This window comes from Prosopis cineraria, unplaced genomic scaffold (genome assembly GCF_029017545.1).
Source record: "Prosopis cineraria cultivar Desert tree isolate PC_DT_omini unplaced genomic scaffold, ASM2901754v1 PC2, whole genome shotgun sequence".
Taxonomy (NCBI): Eukaryota; Viridiplantae; Streptophyta; class Magnoliopsida; order Fabales; family Fabaceae; genus Prosopis; species Prosopis cineraria.
In genome coordinates this window covers 377430-390578 of record NW_026555333.1, presented here as the reverse complement: position 1 = coordinate 390578, position 13149 = coordinate 377430, and the positions used below count along the sequence as shown (strand labels likewise).

At 36.6% G+C, this 13149-nt stretch overlaps 2 protein-coding genes across 2 annotated transcripts; both read right to left on the bottom strand.

The window, feature by feature from the left end:
- Positions 1-2036: 2036 nt before the first annotated feature.
- Positions 2037-4893, bottom strand: LOC129301515 (probable CoA ligase CCL5). Its single transcript, XM_054940077.1, has 5 exons — positions 3620-4893; positions 3192-3337; positions 2817-2884; positions 2590-2692; positions 2037-2329 (listed from the first exon to the last, which is right to left on the bottom strand). The coding sequence occupies exons 1-5, from the start codon at positions 4830-4832 to the stop codon at positions 2216-2218; spliced, it is 1644 nt and encodes a 547-aa protein (XP_054796052.1). The 5' UTR covers positions 4833-4893; the 3' UTR covers positions 2037-2215.
- Positions 4894-6918: 2025 nt separating this feature from the next.
- On the bottom strand, positions 6919-12632 carry LOC129303280 (serine/threonine-protein kinase BSK1-like). Its single transcript, XM_054942496.1, has 9 exons — positions 12167-12632; positions 11926-12061; positions 11161-11294; positions 10887-10992; positions 10315-10400; positions 8009-8197; positions 7616-7780; positions 7421-7534; positions 6919-7331 (listed from the first exon to the last, which is right to left on the bottom strand). Exons 1-9 carry the CDS (start codon positions 12488-12490, stop codon positions 7077-7079), a joined length of 1509 nt encoding a protein of 502 aa, XP_054798471.1. The 5' UTR covers positions 12491-12632; the 3' UTR covers positions 6919-7076.
- Positions 12633-13149: the final 517 nt, after the last annotated feature.

The window sequence follows — 13149 nt, the reverse complement described above, 5'->3', positions numbered from 1 at the left end:
AAATTCTTCGGGCTATGATGAGCAAATATTATTTGCTTTTCTTTCCTCGAAGTTTTGACACTGCCAATTATGTAATAATATATTTGTTGCTGGCTGCATATTTAGCCGCCATTCTAACAATTCTGTTCTAGCCAGTTTAACTAAAAATTGTATTTTTGATCTTCTTGCTCATCCCCCGGGGGGGGGGGGGAGTAAAACGGTGTCAACTGATTCGAAACTCTAGAATCAATAAAAAGAGAAAACATTCTACCAAAAAAGAGAGAGAACCAATTAAAAATCGAAATACTGTGAGTTGTTGATTTGATTGGTTCAATTTTTTTTTAATTTCTAAAAATATTTTGCTGGTTGTTTGTACAAAATCACTTCATTTTCAGGATAATTTTTGTTTTGTGATAATATTACATGATCATTGTTCTTGCATATCATTATTTAATGAGTATTAATTTCCTTAATGCTAAAATGATGAATTATTAGTTGGTTGTTTTGAACTTGATATATGATTTTAGATTTAGATTTACTTATTTTTGTTGTGGTGTGATTTTTTTATTAAGTACTTGTATAATCTAGTTCAAGACACGATTAGGTACTAAATATGAGCACATTTTCTTATAAACATTTGAATAATATAAATTTTACTAGCAATGATTTTTTCAATTTTGGGTGTAATATTTCAATATTATATTTATTGGCAATTAGTAAAACTACTTTAAATTTTTATCAAAAAATTTATTTCATTAAATAATCAAAATAATGAAAGAGTAAAATTAGATGACAGTAATTAATAATCTACATTTTTATGTAAAGTTACTTATAAAAAAAGAATAAATTCTTTTTAAGAATACGACTTCTATATAAAATAATAAAGAGTATTATAAAATGAATCATGCATTTTTAACTATAAGCTTTATTCATATAAAATGAGCATTGAAGTTACTAAGTTTGGGGTATTCAAGTTGTTCAATTGCCTAGTTAATATGGTGATGGTGCTACTCAAGGGTGTATTTGATTGAAAGTTTTTGAAAAGAAAATGAAGGGAGTTGCTCTCTTTATCTTCTTTCGTTAGTATCTAATAAAAAGAGTAAGGGAAGCCTTTTGTTTGGTTAAGAAATTAGAGGGGAGGGGAGGAAATTAGAGAGCCCTCTCCTCCCCTTTAGTTTGAGATTTTTTTAGAAGCAAGAGGGAGGGAAGAGAAAATAATTAAGACTAATTGAAACATTTATTTTAAAAATTTTAAACTATTATTAATATTAAAATATTATATATTATCTCTCTCTCTCTCTTTCTTATAATAAAATAAATTGTCACTTTACAAAAATTAATATATAATTTTTTGATGTATAAAATTTTAATATTTTTCATTAAAGTCACTGATAAAATATAATATTAATATATTTATTTTTCAAATTTTTTTATTAATATAAGTTCAAATTCTTAAAATAAAAAATTAATAAATTATAATATAATATTTTTTAAAGCAAAAAATAAAAATAAGTTAAATTTAACACGAATGAAATTATTAATTATTTTTTATTCCCCTCCCCTTTTAGCCTCTCTTTTTAAATTAAACAAAAATTTATTAAAATTCTTTCTCTCCTCTCCTTTCAAATCAAACACACCAAAAATATTGCCACAATAATCCCTCTGGATTTATATATTGGGTCGGCCCCCACATGGACAACCAATCCACTCTATTCTATTTCCTCTCCTCCCTGTTTACAGGTCTTTTAAAATTCAGGCCTTTCAAAATTTAACACATAAATTGAGAAAATATCATTAATATCTTCCTTTTTTAATTTTCAACATCCTCTTAATTTTTTAAAAGTAATTAATGCTATTTTAGACTTTCAAAACTAGTACAAATAAGAATATAATTGAAAAAATAGCAATAAATATTGTTCTAAACTTTATAAAATATATAAACCAAAATACTTTTTAATAAACGATATGAAAAGAAATAAACAAATTAATTGAGAGTCGCATTCCCCTTTCCATGAAAGATAAGACCACATGTGGCAGCAGCACCACTTTCAACAGTGTTGACAGGACATTTTATTTTATTTTATTTTCTTTCCAATGGGGCCAACTGCCCAGCATACAACGATGACATTGATCATCAAAGCGACAAAAAAAAATTGGCAAGAGAATTTATACATAAATCATGACCAGGAAAACTGAGAGCCAGCTAGGAAATCACCAGACATGATCAACATAGTCCTCAAAGTCTAGATGTGGCGAGCTTGATGAGATCCTTCCTGAGGATTTTTCCGGATGGGTTCTTTGGTATTGAAGAAATAAATGCCACCTTTCGAATTCTTTTATATGGAGCAACCTGTTTCAACCAGACGCGTCCACTTGTTACGCTACTGATTCTCATGGCAAGTATTCCTACATTCTTGCTTCATTTTCCCGCAAGAGAAATGAAGCCACATTCGTAATCATTTTTCACACATTTTGTTTATAATTATATCACATTTATCTTCTTGGAGACGGTTTAGCTGAATGATAAGACCAAATTCGATAACCTACAAACTATATTTATCCATTTGCGTAGAAATTCATATTACTACAAAGAAGAATCCGAAGGCTCACCTGTGCTGCCACAAAATCCATAATTTCCTTTTCAGATACATGGCTTCCACTCTTCCTCACTACGTATGCCATTGGATACTGCCCAGCCTCCTTATCTGGGAATCTGAAAATATTTGCGTACGGTAGAATAAAGTAAACCCAAATCATTATATTTGTTCTGATTGATTTTTTTTTTCTTTTGTTTTTTTAAAAAATAACACTTCTCTTGGATTGGGAGATAGACTTACGGTATGACAGCAGCGTCTGAAATTGCAGGATGAGCAAGCAACAAGGCTTCTAGTTCTGCTGGTGGGACCTAATACAAGAATAATTGAAACAACATTAAGAGACCACATCCATTCTAGATTTCCAAGGCAGAGTAATTCCTATATCTACACATCCATTCTAGATTTCCAAGGCAGAGTAATTACTATATCTACAGGACTATACCGATCAGAATAGAAATGAAGCGAACCAACTAGTTGATTAGAGTGAAATTTGTGTTTTAACAGCTATAAGAGATTTTTTTTTTTCCACCTCCCTTATTGGATTGCAAACCCGCGATTTCAACTGTGGCTTGTAGTTTATAAAAATAATGAACTTGTATGAATTTTCACGGGTACCTGATATCCCTTGTATTTAATAAGCTCTTTCAACCTATCAACAATGAAAATATATCCGTCGCCATCAATGTAGCAAATATCCCCAGTCCTCAACCATCCCTCTGAATCAAGGGTTGAGGTGGTTGCTTCCTCGTTACTGAAATAACCTGCCATCAAGACGCCCTCATTGTCACAAATTTAACACCACAACTCCCACTTGATCCACTATTCCTATCACGTTATTCAAAAAAATTGATAACTTTCGTCAATCAACTAAAACGAATATTATCATCTTACAGAATATTGACTAGAGATCTAAGTCTATGAAAATATGATTTTAAAAAAACATAAAAGATCAACGATTCCATTCACGTGAGACCAAAAAAATAAAATAAGAATTATGTCAGTTTTTGAAAACTTATGATCATAATAACAAAACAATGGCGCACCTTTCATGACGGTGGGACCTCTGAGCCAGAGCTCACCGGTCCGATTAGCCGGCAAAGCCTCTCCAGTTTCAGGGTCAATGACTTTGGCCTGGGTGCCAGGTGACAACAGCCCCGCCGTGCCGTACCTCCGACTCTCCTCGAGTGAGTCCGTGGATGCCCCGACTCCTGTGGATTCGGTCAACCCGTAACCCTGGAGAATTGTGACGTTCGGGAAATTGTCCACGAAGCCCTCTATCACCTCCTTGCTCAGTGGAGCCCCACCAGACAGCACCGAATGTAGTGAGCTCAAGTCGTACTTCGCCTTTATCGCAGCCGCTCGATTCATCATCGCCACCAATATAGGCGGCACCAGCGGCAGGTACGTCGCACGGTACTGCTGGATCGCCCATAGCATATCGTCCATGTCGTACTTGGACAGCACCACTATCGTCGATCCTGCAGCCAGAAGGCCAGTTGCGAACGCCACCAGACCATATATATGGAACATAGGAACGGTGCATATGAAGGTCTCCTCCTTATCCATATTGAATCGACCCAAAACTATCTGGACCATTGCCATCAGATTCCGGTGCGACGAGACCACGCCTTTACTTGGACCGGTGGTACCAGATGAATACAGTAAAGTCGCAGTATCGTCTTGGTAAACTCGATCCCTGACTTGGCTCGCACGGAGTTCCGTCTTCATCATCTCGCCCAGCGTGGTCACGATTTTAGGCTCTATGATGGGAGCGCCGGTGTCTTCCTCCATGAGAACGATCGGTAGATTTGAAATTGCGGTAATTTTGGCTAGTAGGGGCGGAGTCGTGAAGGCAAGGGAAGGTTTTGAATCGGAGATTTGCTTGGAGATTTCGCGGGTGGTGTTAAGAGGGTTGGTGGTGGTGATGATAGCCCCAAGGGACATGACGGCGAGGCAGACGACGGGAAAGAAAATGGAATTGGGGGAAAGGAGGAGGATGACATGGCCCTTTCGAATACCCAAGTCAGAGAGAGAGGTGGCGACGGCATCGACAGCCCGCCAGAGTTGGTGGAAGGTGAAGTGGCGACCAGTGGCGGCGTCGATGAAAGCAAGTTCGCCGTGGTGGACGCGGGAGGAGATGAAAGTGGTGACGTCGAGGGAGTAGTTTTGAGGAAGCGGCAGAGGCTTCCGTTTACTGTAGAAGATGGAGTTGGATTTGCAGAATCCACTTCTTGCATCAATTTCAATTTCCTCCATCTCGCGATCTCACACAAGCACTCCGCTGCTGGTCCGTATTAGCGTTTGACTGTGGCTGGCGCTACAAGAGATCATAAAGGGTTAATTATATTGAAGTCTCACAATTAGCGTTTGACTGTAATTTAATTTAATTATTAATAGATCTTACATAATTAACTCCAACCACTAGCAGTCTCTACTTTCTCCGCCGTCCACTTTTGTTGGTCAAACTCTTTAAGCAACACGTGGAACGGCTCAATAAGTATGCCACTTTCGCCTCGCTTTACGCCGAAATTCCCACGCTTAATAAAGGTCCAAAATGCCAATTACTTCTTTTTTTTTTTTCCCTCATTATTTTACCATTTTTTAAATTACACCCGAACACAATTCCTTACCATGATTGGATGGGCGAGTTTGGGTGTGTTATAATTGTACTTGTCCTAATGAAACATTTTCTGTGTGCACGTCGAAAAACCCAATTAGATCAGTTGTAAATGACTTCAACTCACAAATATTGGAGGAGTATTTTGTAAATCATTACCAAATGAAAAATTTATGAACCCGTGCGAAGATATAAATAGAAGTTATGGGTCTGTTAAGCCCTCTCAACTCTCAACGTAGTATAAGTGTTATCGTCACTGGTCCTAGCGCCAATGAACTTGTCCAGAAACTAGAGGTGCTTATATGATAGCATGTTCCCTCTCACTTTCTTACTCGTACATATCTACGAGTCCTGATCCTGAGGTTTTGTTTCATTTTGTTTCCCAGGAATATGTACCTATTAATTTCCTCGCCTCCTTCCATGCCTGATGAAATTCTTGTTTAACTTGTAATTAAAACATTGCGTCGGGTATTTCGGATGTAACTGAGGAATATTCAAAGTGCATGAGATTGCGAAATGAATCGCATTCGCTGTAAGCTGCCATGTCAGCTCCAGACTGTTCGACTGAAAGAATACTTCCGAAACTCGGATCCTATCAGTATCAACTGCTGCCCGCCTCAATCAATATATATAACCGACAATATTCAATGGTTTTCGAAATGTGCTTTTTCAAAAGAAAATCGAATGCCATGCGAAGTTGCCTGGGCCTTTTCCAATTGGCTATTGTCTATTATACACGCACCGTGCCAGTCCGTCAATCAATTTCCGTTTACTATTGCACATAAACACCGTGCCAGTCTTCCGGCTGTCTTCCAAAAATGCAAGACCCATTTCCCTTCTCCGTCAAGTGCATTGCATTCGAGAGGAGAAGCACTAGCAAGTTGTAGAAATGAAAGTGACCGATCTACCCATTGGAATAAGAAAATTGCCAGAAGAACTCCAAAAATCAGCAGTTCACAGATGTTGATCCACGGAATGTCAGAACCTGAAGAATAGCTACATTCTTCCAGCGAGGCGAGAGACGGAGCTTAGGCATGGATACGAATTCTTTTCTAAAGGAAAACAAACCTCTACAGTACAAAACAAACAACAACAAAAACAACAACAACAACAAGCCTTTATCCCACTAGGTGAAGTCGGCTACATGAATTGCAAGACGCCATTGTGCTCTATCATTTATCAAACTTTTAGGAATATTATTAATTAAGAGATCGCGTTCAACAACTTCCAAGAGTGTTCTCTTAGGCCTTCCTCTACCTCTCTTAATCGGACTCAAAGTTATATGTTCCACTCTTCTCACTGGTGCCTCCCTTGGTCTTCTTTGTACATGCCCAAACCATCTCAACTGATTTTCTACCATTTTTTCCTCAATAGGTGCCACCCTCACTTTTTCACGTACGTGTTCATTTCGAATTTTATCTTTACGTGTATGTCCGCACATCCATCGTAACATTCTCATCTCTGCTACTCCAACTTTATGCTCTTGCTGTCCCGTTAGAGCCCAGCATTCACTACTATATAACATTGCCGGTCTGATAGCAGTGCGATAAAACTTTCCTTTAAGTTTATTAGGCACCTTACGGTCACAAATAACTCCTTTAGCTCTACAGTACAAAACTATCTGGAAAAACAAGTAGCAATAGCTCTAATGAAAAAATAATTTACACGTGCATAAAAATACAACTGAGCAGACGCTTGTTTGTACTATAAAAAAAGATTAGCAGAGACACGTATAGAGTAAGAATCAATTAAATGTTTCGTCAAATACAGGGGAAAAGGTAGCACAAGAACTGACGAAAAATATGTTACAGGTTTTGAATGAAATAAATTCCAAACTTACAGTATACACACACCTTTTGATACTCTAACAGAAGAAGTGCATATCAAGAGGAAGAGCCTTTGCCCCGTCTTTTGTCTTCGAGGGCAGCAGCCTCATTGAGCATGTCAGCAGCATCCTTGTCCATGTTTAATTTAGAAAGAGCAACGGCCTGCATGTAAAATGCTGTGGACCACTCGGGATACACACATTGCGCTTGCATTGCATCTCTTAGAGCAGCATCAGGTTGATCACACATCAGATGGCAAAGACTCCTCCGAGCATACACTGTAGGGGATACCATTGTGCCCACCTCGATGAACTGCATATGAATATGCCATTGATGTTACAACCACCCCAAAAAATATTTAATACGACTCCAAATACTTCTTTTAAGAATTCAACAGATACCTGGGAGTAACACTCCATTGCAGTTTTAAAATCCTTGTCACGAAAAGCCAAGTCTCCACGCTTTCTTGCCTCCAACATATCCCTCATTTGCTGGGTCCACTCTTGGAAAGATAACTAACCAGGTAATTGCGGGCACAATTAGTGCAACATCCATAAATATAAGAATTAAATAACTATCTCTTCGATTTGCAGTACCTCATTAGTCCCTTCATCATCTCTGTAGTGGGCCATTAACAGAATCTGATGGATAGCTGTAAGGTCCCTTCGAGAACAGGCATCACCCATTGGAGACAAAGGATGCTGAAGAGTAGGAGGTGCTTCCTCTTGTTTTGGAATGCCTAGCATTACATTTGATGGAACCTGATGGCAAAGATAACCATAATTATTACCCCTCTCTTCCCTTTTAATAGGCCAAAGATCCTTGTAAGTAAAACCAATAAACGTTAGTTATAACTTCCATAAGATGTTCTATTGTGTGAAAGCCAGAGATGGTTCGACAAAAGATGTCATTTAGTGTGTAATGCATAGCTCATCTTTCATAACCATCCTGGGGTATATATTGCACTTGATGTTAGGAAAGAAGCTCACATCAGGTTTATTTTGTAGTGGGGAGAGTGTGAAAACAAGGTCCCTAGTCTTGGGCCGCTCCCGAGGTTCATACTGCAAACATTGTGAGGCTAGATCTAAAACCACAGTTGCTTCGTCAGTTGAAAATTTTCCCTCCAAATGCGAATCCATAAGGATTAGGATATGCTTGCCCCTTATCATATCGAGAGCCTGCAAGTACAAAGAATAATACTTTGTTAAATTAGAAGAAAACAAGCCTTATACTGTAGGGATTAATGCATTGCCTGCAAGAAAAAACTGTGCAGAGTCACAGAAAGAAGATAAGTTTCTTAGCAATCTAGTTTTATCATCAGCAGGGTTCACCAAAAGAAATTGTATAAGAAAAAGATGCCTGGGTAGTGACATGTAAAACTAGTTTGGGTGTAACAATCCCAAAGTAAAAAGTGCTGCACTGACGTTCGCATGCACCTCAAATGGATTTAGGAAAAAAATAACAAAGTTGATTCATACATTCAAAGGGTCCAGAAAGCACCCTAGTGTCTAGCCATATAGAATTTGTTTTACAAGGTAAACCAATCACAACAAACCTTATTCCGCTAAATGAGGTCAGCTACATGAATTACACTATACCATTGTACTCTATCATTTATTGAACTTTTAAAAACATTATAACTAAGAGGTTTTAGTCAACAACTTTCATAAGTATTCTCTTAGACCTTCCTTTATCCTTCTTTACAAGACTCAAAATCATCTGTTTCGCTTTTCTCACCAGTGCCTATCGCAGTTTTCTCTATACATATCCAAACCATTTCAAACGATTTTCTAATATTTTTTTCTTAATAGATGCAACATCCACTTTTTTTCGTAAATGCTCATTTCGAATTGTCTTTACATATATGCTCGTACATTCATCTCAACATTTTCATCTCTACTACTCCAACTTTATGCCCCTGCTGTTTCTTTAAAACCCAACATTCACCTTCATATAATATAATTGGTCTTATATTAGTTCGATAAAACTTTCTTTTAAATTTATTAGGTAACTTTCAATCACTAATAATTCCTTTAACCTTTCTCCAATAAAACCACCCAACTTATATCTTATGTGCAATGCTTCCATCAATTTTTCCATCATGTTAAATAATAGATTCCATCAATTTCTCCAATAATAGAATGTTACGATGGATGTGCGGACATACACGTAAAGATAAAATTCGAAATGAGCACATACGTGAAAAAGTGAGGGTGGCACCTATTGAGGAAAAAATGGTAGAAAATCGGTTGAGATGGTTTGGGCATGTACAAAGAAGACCAAGGGAGGCACCAGTGAGAAGAGTGGAACATATAACTTTAAGTCCGATTAAGAGAGGTAGAGGAAGGCCTAAGAGAACACTCTTGGAAGTTGTTGAACGTGATCTCTTAATTAATAATATTTCTAAAAGCTTAATAAATGATAGAGTACAATGGCGTCTTGCAATCCATGTAGCCGACCCCACCTAGTGGGATAAAGGCTTGTTGTTGTTGTTGTTGTTAAATAATAGATTCCACATATCTAAACTTTTCCATTTGAGATAAAATCTGGTCTTTCAATTTCACTTCCAAATTACTGCTGATTGATCTGTTGTCAAAATTATAATGCAAGTATTTTGTCTTATTCCTATCCATGCGAAAATCTTTCAACTTCAATGTCCTCCTCTATAACCTAAGTTTATAGTTAATATCTTCTCTTGTCTCCGCAATAAGAACTATATCATCCACAAAAAGTATGCATTTGGAGATTTTCTTTTAAATATGATCAGTCAAAATATTTAGGATTAGGTCAAATAAATAAGAACTCAAAGATGATCCTTAATATAATCCAATTATTATATGAAAGTCCTTTGTTTCACCACCGGATGCTTTTATACCAATAGTTACCCCCTCATATATATCTTGTATAGCTCTAATATGGGCAAACCGGACTTCTTTCTTTCCAAGGCTTTCCAAAGTACTTCTTTTAATGCACGGTCATAAGCTTTTTCGAAATTAATGAAAACTATGTGTCAATCCTTACTTTTACATTAATACTTTTCCATTAATCTCCTTGGTAGATAAATTCAACATAGACTATGATCTTTTAAAGAAAGAAATGAATGCATTATTCTTCATTACTTCGACACTTATGTTATAAACTAGTATCTAATGCATTTGATACCTTGTTATCCTTGCTTTTCTTTATGGGCTTAAGTGCTGCTTTACCAAAAATTCACCTTTCTTAATCGGTAGGATGCCCAAATCAATCTAAAAATGAGATCAAGGAGTTAATTATGGCTAAATTGAATACTTACATGGCTTGGAGGGATATGTTTTCCACTTAGAAGATCCAATAGCACAGTTCCAAAGCTGAAGATGACACTTTCCGGGGTCACCCTCCCTACAAAAAAATACATATATTATAACTACTACTAGATATCGCCAAAACATATATCAGAATACATACAGCTTTAAAACCTTTCCTGAAAAACAGAAAGCATGATGACAAGAATATAGCTGAGCAGAAAAAATCGGTGCCTACTCACAAATCAATGATAAAAAGATGCTCTGTAGGGCAAACCTCTCAAATTTCTAGACTAAATCCAAGGTCACAAAATGAATATATGAATTATATATGATGTTATTCACAGCTCCACAACTGTATGTAAATGTGTGTGTGTTGTTTGTTACAGACTTCTAACTTTAGACAACAAATACCCTAGCTTGGTTGTGCAACCTTCTCTCCCGCGAGATTAATGAAGGTTCCACTTAAATTCTAGTGAGAAATATTGACACAAAAGGGTGGGGGAATATTATGGATTGGACTACATAAAATACTGTCAAGCAGAACCGGAAAAAGAATATTTCAAAGAAAATATTCAGCCACCATTTCTCAGATACTCAGGAGGTGTATAAGCAAGATTTGTGCTATAACTTTTCCCATCCCTGCTATTCTTCATCAAACCAAAACATGAAAGTCGGGGATCACCATTCTGCCAAAACAGTTAGATTTGTCAACTATAAATTTGCAAATGAATAGCCTGATTTACATGATAGTTTACAACACTACTTACAAATTGAAAATATCAAAGTCAAACAAAGATTATGAACTAAAGATATTGACCCAAACATTTACTTATAAAATAGTTATCCATAACGACCTCATCAAAGAGAACCCTGTAAGCATTCAAGTCATGGTACAACGGATGGCCTTCTCTATGACAATAATCTAATGCTTCAGCAATGTTCAAGGCAACTCTTAACCGCATGGCCCACTCAATTGTCTGATTCTCCCCTAAAAAAGATGCAGGAAAAAAAGTTATACACATAATTGAAGAGTTAAACTGAACTTAATGAAGCTGAACTAAAGATGGATAGCTGTTATCTATATGACTATTAATATAATTTCCATATTAATAAAAACAGAATGAATAATCAACTATGCTCCAGCTGCATGAAGAGCTTTATATAAGCCAAGGCCATAAATGAAAATAACTGCTCTCAGTTCCCGCTAGAAAAAAGGAGCCCAATCCTGATCCTATATATACAAAGGCGTGATAGGAAGCCAAAACATTAATTCACATATGAATATAATTTTGACACGTGAGGGTAAAGAAATTAGATTCTCTGGGCAATGGTGCGAGCAGACTCAAGAAAGATGAAATGCATGGAAGCAAAACGACTAAGTCATGAACAAAGGTGGTGTGAGGAAATCTTCCATCGGATTCATCTGAATGGTTAACGAGGATTCGTCTGAGGCGGTTCAATCAGATTCACGGAAAAAGACTACTTCCTTTCTACACCAAAGTTCATGTTCATCAGAATCCGTAGTAGCCTTAAAAAATTGCGAGTAAAATTTTACGAGAAAAATGTCAAAACGCAGCTAAAAAAGCTGACAAGAAAAAAGTAGGGGAAAGAAGAAATACAATGAAATAGATGTTTAGCGAGAGTGTCGTTGGGCATGTACTCTGCAACGAGAAGTCTCTCATCCCCATCACAACAATAACCAATCAAATTGGCAAGCCTCTTGTGTCTTAGTTTTCCAACAGCCAAAGCTTCATCCTGCATGAACAAGTCATGAAAACCCGATTAAACCTAGACGCTCCTAAGCAGAAGGACTAGAATTCGCAAAAGCCGGAAAATCAATACGAATGGTAAAATTGGTACCGCGAACTGCTTAGGGTCGGGCCAGGCCAATTTAGTGAATTTCTTGACGGCAATAGAACGGTTCTGAAAATGACCTTTGTAGACGACATTGGGGGCTTTCTCCCCGCTCTCGGAAACGATGTGATCGGGGCCGAAGTTGTTGGTAGCAGCTTTGAGGTCGGCGAGGGAGAACTCCGAGAACGGTGGAAAGTCAGCAGCAGCAGCGGTATTATCAGCGCCGTTGGAGGAGGAAGGAAGATTGAGGATGTTGTTCTTTTGATAATCCAAATGAGGACTGCTTTGGGGAATAGAGTCCTTGGAAAACGAAGATACACAACAGCCCATTACTCGAATTATCAGCTCAGTGCGCCCAACTCCACCAACTAATAGCGAAAGCTAGACGCCATCAATTCTGTGGGGAGGCGCCGAGGCCGGACGAAGATAACAAATCAGTCGGTCTACCAGGACACCCTGTGAAGTGCGAGAGAGGGAGAGATCCGGAAAAAAATAAATAAATAAATAAAAGATCACTTTGGACGTGGAAGGCTACTTTTGTCTTTCCACTTTGCTGCCCCCGGCGTACATTTAACTAAGTACCGCAGTTTTCTCTGGGAAAAATTATAAATTATTATCTCATTCATTTAAAAATATAAAATATTTTTAATTAAATTTAATTTTAAATACAATAATTATTTATTTTTTAATGAATTTTATTTTTATATATTTATCTTTATTAAATATTTTATAATAAATGTAAATTTATTATCAATAGGAACACTTTTAAAAAAAGAGTAATTATTACACCTCAAAAGATTAAAAATATCTTACATTTTTTAACATATAACTCCTCAAAAATTACTTTATATTTTTGAATAGAGGAAGTATATAAATAAAAAAATTATAATAAAATTTTTTGAATTATATAAATAAGAATTTAGTCATCTCAAAATGTTATAATTCAACTACAATTTTTAGGTATTTCAATATCAATAAACTCTAAATTA